At 33.1% G+C, this 7,810-nt stretch overlaps 1 protein-coding gene across 1 annotated transcript; it reads left to right on the top strand.

Moving 5' to 3' along the window:
- Positions 1 to 902: 902 nt before the first annotated feature.
- On the top strand, positions 903 to 4,161 carry LOC120088860 (patatin-like protein 2). The gene is made up of 6 exons (XM_039046304.1): positions 903 to 1,049; positions 1,147 to 1,328; positions 1,436 to 1,622; positions 1,711 to 1,872; positions 2,170 to 2,478; positions 3,764 to 4,161. The coding sequence occupies exons 1-6, from the start codon at positions 936 to 938 to the stop codon at positions 3,986 to 3,988; spliced, it is 1,179 nt and encodes a 392-aa protein (XP_038902232.1). The 5' UTR covers positions 903 to 935; the 3' UTR covers positions 3,989 to 4,161.
- The last annotated feature ends 3,649 nt before the right edge of the window (positions 4,162 to 7,810 follow it).

Raw genomic sequence — 7,810 nt, 5'->3', positions numbered from 1 at the left:
TAATAATTAAGTGTATAGCAACATTTTTAGTTAATTAAAAATATAGCAAATTCTATAAGTGATGAACTCTATTGTTGATGGATTTCTATTAGTGTTATTAGACTATATTGCCGATAGTCTATCACTAATAGACTTCGAGAGTTGGATCTAATTTTTATCATGTCGACAAATCCTTTTTCGTTATGTTACATCTTCTAATATTTTGAGCTGACGACTAATTGTTATATTTGCAACTACACATTCTTTTTATAGACATATTGGCATTATGGGTTTAGGCTCATCATTGATCAACCCACAATATTATTATAAATATATTTTAGTATTTACTATTCATTATATAAGTCCAAAAATAATAAAGTAATGCTTTTATTTTTTTAGTAAAATAAACATATAACTTTTATTTATGATTTGAATATGAATACAAATTCAATTGACGTACGAGTGCTAATAATCACGAGATTTGTGATTTGAATCCTCTCATCCTAATTTTACTTAAAAACATGAATATTTTATTCATGTCTTGTAGATATTAAAAATGGGAATAATAATAGTTTTTGAAGTTTTCAAAATTTCTTTACAAAATTAAGAACGTTTTGTAACATTACTTTAAAATGAGAAATTACGAAAGAAAAATGAACTAATTGTTGAATTGAGATTTAAACTTGATTCATAAACGAATGCGAATTTAAATATGGGGTAGATTAAAATTGGACCAACTCCCTAGTGGAAATTTAAATGTATATTTTAATGAGATTGAATTATATGATCACGTGAAACATAAGGAAAACGATAGGTGGGAATGGGTTATCGAAACTTGTGGAATCTTACAATCATAGAGTTTCTTTCCCTTATAAAGACCTCTCTCTACATAGCTCTCTCTTCCACACTCCAATTGCAAAAACAATAACGACACATTCTCTGTTTTCTTTGTAAACATGGTAGCCGATTTTGGGAAAGGGAAGAGGATAACAATTTTAAGTGTCGATGGAGGTGGCATTAGAGGCATCATTCCTTCAATTATTCTAGCTTTTCTCGAGTCGAAACTTCAGGTAATAGCTTTTGAAAGTTTAGGATTAGACGATGTTTCTTCTTTAAAATATTATTTTTCCTAATTTTTGTTATTGTGGATGATTCACTTTTGAGTAGGAATTGGACGGCCCAGATGTGAGAATAGCAGATTACTTCGATGTAATTGCTGGTACAAGTACAGGTGGTTTGGTCACCTCTATGCTTACAGCTCCTGACAAGAATAATCGACCTCTATATGCTGCGAGTGATCTTGCCCTTTTCTATATAGAACATGCACAAAAAATCTTCCCACAAAGAAAGTTTGTCTCTTTCTTTTTTCTCATCAGATTTTCACTGTGCTACTTTTCATTAGTGTCCCTGGACTAAATAAGTGTTTTTTTTTTTTTTTTTTTTTTTGTGAATACAGCTATTTCCTATGTTCTGTGGTGAATTTTTTTGGCAAAGTTATGGGGCCAAAATATGATGGACTATACTTGAGGTCATTGATAAATGGATTGCTAGGAGATATAACACTTAAGCAAACATTAACACAAGTAGTTATCCCTGCTTTTGACATCAAACTTCTCCAACCTGTGATTTTTACTACACTAGATGTATGAAATATTTCTTAAAACTATTTGATATTATAATATCATTCTTTTTAATTTCCAAATTGAACTAATAATGATTGGATGATGTTAGGCAAAATGCAGTGAGTTAAAGAATCCAAGACTAGCTGATGTCTGCATTAGTACCTCAGCTGCACCAACTTTCTTACCTGGCCATGAATTTCAAACAAAGGATTTCAAGGGAAATGTTCGTAACTTTGATATGGTTGATGGTGGAGTCGCAGCTAATAATCCAGTAAATTTCTCATTTACTATATTATATTGTTCATACCATTAGCATTTGGAACCTAGGATGAGGTTGATTAGTGTGGAGAGAGTTGTTAAGTCGTGGGACCCTCAGTGTAAGGAATTTAACAACCATGGAATTGATATTTTTAGTCATGGGATTCACAAACTTCTCGAGTCTAAACAATGAGTGAAGTTAACAACTCTGCTCCTCTCAACTCTACTACTTAGGTCAAGCATGCCGTAAATGTATAAAGCAATTTTTTTTTTTACTAATTTTATGCTATGCTTTTTAATTGATTTGTAGACATTAGCTGCAATGACTCATGTGACAAAAGAGATGAGCATCTTGAGACATAGAAGTGAACTTTTCAAGATAAAACCCATGGAAACAAAAAGGATGTTGGTTCTGTCTTTAGGGACTGGTGCACCTAAAAATGATGAGAAGTATAGTGCAGCTACAGCTTCCAAATGGGGTATGCTTGATTGGGTTTACCATAGTGGAGCAACACCTATTGTTGATATTTTCAGTGATGCAAGTGCTGATATGGTGGACTATCATATTGCTAGCATTTTCCAATCTGATCATTGTCATAAAAATTATCTTCGCATTCAGGTATATACTTTTTTGGAGCATTTTCATAGCTATAGACCCTTCTTTCATTATAATTTTATTTCTTGTTTTTACTGTTTAATTTGGTAATTATTTGATTTTTAAAAATTTTTAATTTTATAAATATTACTTTTACCAAAAAAAAAAAAAAAAAACTATCAACATTACTTTTACCTAAAAAAAAAACTATCTACTATCTACTTAGAAATGAAGATATTATTTGATAACTATTTGATTTTTGAAATATAAACTTATTTTTAACTTTTTATACAAAATATCTGGAATAGTTTTCAATCGTGCTTCTTAAACAAACATGTGAATTCTTTTATTATATTCCAAAAATAAAAACAAAATTTTGAAAACAAGCCTATTTGGTAATTATTTAGTGTTTGACTTTTGAAAATTAAGCCGAATTTCTCTTAATTTCATGCAATGGTACTCTTTTTTTTTTTTAAGTAAAAGAGTTGAATTATGAGCAAAATTCTAGAAACAAAAATAAATTTTAAAAACTAATTTTTTTAGCTTTTAACATTTGACTTAGTTTTTGAAAATTTTGGTAAAAAGTAGATTACAAAGCAAAAAATTTAGAGGTGGAAGAGATGTTTATAATGTTTATAAGCTAAATTTTCAAAAAGTAAAACTTGAAAATCAAATTGTTACCAAACGAGGTGGTAATTTTTTTACGTTTTTTCAAAATTTGCCATGGTTTTTTAAAACGTTACAAAAAGTAGATTACATAGCAAAGAAATTTTAAGGTAGAAGTATTAAGTAGTGTTTATAAACTTAATTTTAAAAAATTAAAAATTAAAAATCATGTGGTTGAACTGTAATTTTTAAAAACATAGATTTCGATTTAGAGTTTAACATTTTTTTAAAAAAAAAAGATTTAGAAAAAAAAACAAACATAAGTTTCTAAAAATCGTTTATTTTTTAATTATTATTTTTTGCCTAAAAGAACACCTTTGGAATACACATTTAACACCATTTCTGCATTAGCTTCTAGCTTTATGGACAGAAAAATTACAACTTTAAGGATTTAATTGGGTGAAAACAAATTAAACCTTCATTTTTTGCTTTAATAAAAAAATAAATTTAGAAGAACAAATTAATAAATAGCCATCCACAAACTTTAAAATATAATTACGAACCAAATTTTGGAAAAAGAAACAAAAGATAAAAACACAACGGCACCTATAAAAAAAAAAAATTTAATAATTTTTTAAAAAAATATAAAAGACCTGACAACTCTTAGTTGAGGGCGTTATCGTTTTTGGATTTGTACACACAGGATGACACATTGAGTGGTGACATATCATCTGTGGACATTGCCACCGACGAGAATTTACTAAACCTAATCTATGTGGGAGAGAATTTGCTAAAGAAACCACTGTCAAGGGTAAATTTGGAATCTGGAAAGTTTGAACCACTTGATGGCGAAGGAACCAATGAAGAAGCTCTTGCTGAATTTGCTAAAATGTTGTCCGATGAGAGAAAATTACGGTTGAGTCCTTGAGACTCCATGCTTTGCAAGGCTTCATATATTTTTTTGTCTCAAATAATCCATGTGTTTAATCCTTCGATTTTTACTTTATTACAAGTTGGCTTGCTACTTTTTTGGTTCTGTACTTTCTATAGAAAAAAAAAAAAAAAATAGAATAAAGTATCTGGAGCTGAATTTGAGCTTTCACTTATTCTACATATTTATATTTAATAATATAAGATTCCATCTCAAAATCATTTAGTAATAAAATAAGTAGTTTATCTATTCCGTAAATATTGTCAGATCTACCCTCAAGTTGGTCTCTTTTGATTCATTTTTTTATCCGATCCTAATTTTGTTTTTGGATCTAAAATTAAGAAGAGGATACCTACAATATACGCTTGACGATGTTATAAATAATGTTATAGCATTTCATAGGACATTAAACAAACGAAAACAACATATAAAAAAGGAACATCAGAGATTGGTAACCAAGTTCGGTGAATATCACCTACGTCTGGGGAGCCGTCTGGAAGGTAGTGTACCTAGGAAAGATAACTTCACTAATATAAATGATAAACAATTATGATGTAGAACTTTATTTGTTATTACAACTTGATTACATCGACCCCCATAAAGCTTGATCTCTCAATTATTCACCTAGGCTCCCTCTAGATGTAAGACTCTCTCTCGCAGTGACTTAGGCTCCTCCTAAGTATTAATATTAGTGAATAACTTCTTAGGCTCCCCCTCTTAATTTGTGAGACTCCCTCTCACTTGAACTTTATCTTTCCCTCTCAAATGAAAACCACTTCAATTGAATTGCTTAGGCTCCCTCTAAGCTTGAGAATCCCTTATCAAGAATTCTACTAATGAAAATTCATACAGCTTGGAGTCAAGGTTTTAGGAATCACATAATTTAGGGAGAAATTACCTCTTGCTTTTTCTATATTTCATTCATTGGCATAACTTGCCTTTTATACACTAACAATCCCACAATTATGGAAGAATCAAGTAACAAAGTAATAGGAATGGGTTTACAACCATTTTACAGATGGACGAACAAAAACAAAGAGAACAAAATCCAGGCTAACAACTTCATAACAACCAAAGACTCTGGACTCCTTCTACTAATGTGGCATCTTAGATCTGAGTCGAGCAGATAAGCATTTTTCCAAACATTTTCCCTCAAACGTGGTGGTATGCCAATGACACAAAGTTTGGAGCATAAACGATGAAACTGTGAGTGAGTAAGAGGTTTGGTAAAATAGTTAGCAAACTGATCAATGATTAAAACGTAGCACACATCAAGGCCTTTAGAAAGCACTTGGTCATGGACAAAATGCACGTCAATTTCGATGTGCTTCATTCGAGCGTGGAAGATAGAATTCACAGCAAGTACCCAGCATTCAAGTTGTCAAACCAAACGATCGAAGTTTAAGAGGGAGTCAACCCTAATTCACTCAGAAGCTGTTGAAGCCACATAATTTCAAAGAAAACATGAGCTGAAACCCGATATTCAGATTCGGTGCCCGATCAAGCTACGACAGTTTGTTTTTTGGAAAATCAGGACACAAGATTACTCCCAAGAAACACACAGTAGGTAGCAACAGACTTTCGATCATCCACATTTGAGGCCCAGTTAGCATAAGAGAAGGCAGAGAGACAGAGGTTGAACCCATACTGCTGAAGTGCCTAGTGCCACTAATATAGCGAAGCACGCGTTTGGTGGTTGGTCAATGTAAATCAGTGGGTTTTTTAAGAAATTGACTGATGTGATAAACAATATAAGCTATGTCTAGTTGTGTGTGGGTAAGGTATTGAAGAGCAACAATGGTGCTTCGATAAATAAAAGGATAATCAAGAGGAATTCCATCGTCATGAGACAGTCGTTTGCCCAACACACACAGGGAGGCAACAGGTTCAGACAGCTCAAGTTTGGTAAGAAGATCATCAATATATTTGACCTGATTATGAGCCCAAAGTATAAGTAATGCATTTGAATGCCCGAAAAATAACTCAAAACACCAAAATCTTTCAAAATAAACTGACTATCCAATATTTTTACCAACTAAGTGACATTACCACATCATTGTTGGTGACTATGACATCATCCACATAGACAAGGAGATAGTTGAGCCAGACCGAAAAATAAATAGAGAGGAATCTGACCTCGAATTGACGAATCCCCCCAACCAATCAGTGCATCTTTCAAGATGTGATTCCAAGCTCCTGGAGACTGTTTGAGGCCATAGATGGCTTTTTAGAGCTTGCATACATAATCAGGAGGTTGACAATCTTCATACCTCAGAGGTGGGTGCATGTAAACGACTTCATTCAGTTTACCATTGAGAAACACATTGTTAAAGTCTAATTGGCACTGGATTAGAAGGAAGAGAAGGTGAGGCAGGAGTAGGTTTGACAACCATGTGTGACAGGGTGCAAACAGGGAAGAAATTTGAGGGGTTTTGAGAAAGAGATAGATTTAAAGATGACATTAGGTCAGACGAGGAAGAAACACAAGGGTTGGCACACAGGGGAGGTGGATGGAGTTATTTGAGCCAAAGACCGACATGGTTGAGAATTGTTGAGGGGTTGATGTGGGCGAGCTATGAGGCTGTCCAACACAAGGGTATGGGAAAGTTGGGTTGGGACTATGTTGGGCTACGCTGAGAGCTAGCGGGCGACATTGGGCCTAGGTAGGTTGGGCTAGGATCATGTTTGGCTAGACTCGAGGGCTGGCAGGTGATAGCTCTTAAAAAGAGCTATAATTTCTAACGTAACATAGGCTCATAAATGGATTTTTAATGTTTAATTATCCTATTTTGTAGGTAAATTCATCCCGAGAGGCAAGGAAACCAAGTAGAAGAAAATGAGCAAAAAATGAGCTAATTTCAAGGTTTGATGCACCAAATAGGAAAACACCAAAAAGAATTACAATTCTGCCATCAATTGGAGCGTCGCAGCCCTCATGCAACGCTCCTGTGCAATGCTGTAAGGGAAAATGGATGGATTCAAGGCAACGATGCAATACTGTCCAAGAGCGATGCAACGCTGCAAAGATTGATAGAGTGCCATGATTGCATATGCGCAACGTAACGTCACACCAAAGTCATAATTCCATCTTGATGCTCGATGGCTGGATCAACAAGAGCGTTGCAATGCTCTCATCAACATTGTGATGCTATGCCAATTTCTATAAATATTTTTTCTTCATTCTAGGGTTATTTTCTATGCAAAAACTCCCCGGCCTCCTAGTTCTTCCCATTCCTTTATCTTTTTTGTATTTTTAGGTTAGATTTTCATTTTATTTTGGATTGTAAAATGAATTGGTTCGCTCTCTTCGATTTTTCTATGGATTTCTTGAGGTAATTTTTATATCTAGTTTTTGAAGTGTTAATTCTTGGGTAATTTCTTGAGATTTCTATTTTCTTGAATGAATCGCATGCTGAATTTGTGTCTTTTTTGAATTTGTGTTAATTTCTATAAGCATGTTTGTGAGGTTGAGTTTTCATGAATGATCATGCATAGCTAATCGATTCTTAATTAAGTCACGTTCTTGCCATAATGTCTAGCAAAAATCAATCAAGTTAGCAATAGATAATTGTGCATTTAATGACTATTCCTAGGATGCATGAATTGCTAGGTTCGATGACAAATTTTGGTTAATGAATTAGACTATTTAGTTTATTAATCAACACAATAGTATCCTTGTTTATAATGCACATGTTTTTAATTCTATATGGATGCTATCGAACCCAATAGGATTTCAAAATATGTAGACTAGTTAGGGTTTGACCTTTCCGACCTTAATTGATGCTTAGGACACTTTCTAAGTTTGATCTTTCTAGTTGT

The sequence above is a fragment of the Benincasa hispida genome, chromosome 10, assembly GCF_009727055.1.
Source record: "Benincasa hispida cultivar B227 chromosome 10, ASM972705v1, whole genome shotgun sequence".
Taxonomy (NCBI): domain Eukaryota; kingdom Viridiplantae; phylum Streptophyta; class Magnoliopsida; order Cucurbitales; family Cucurbitaceae; genus Benincasa; species Benincasa hispida.
The sequence above is the reverse complement of the archived record's forward strand: the minus strand, read 5'-3'. Positions and strand labels throughout refer to the sequence as shown.

Bases quoted from the DNA above. Each gene is read 5' to 3' on its own strand.
- LOC120088860 (XM_039046304.1), top strand. From the start codon at position 936: ATGGTAGCCGATTTTGGGAAAGGGAAGAGGATAACAATTTTAAGTGTC. The intron at 1,329-1,435 runs GTTTGTCTCTTT...TTGTGAATACAG, and splicing joins AAAATCTTCCCACAAAGAAA to CTATTTCCTATGTTCTGTGG. The intron at 2,479-3,763 runs GTATATACTTTT...TTGTACACACAG, and splicing joins AAAATTATCTTCGCATTCAG to GATGACACATTGAGTGGTGA.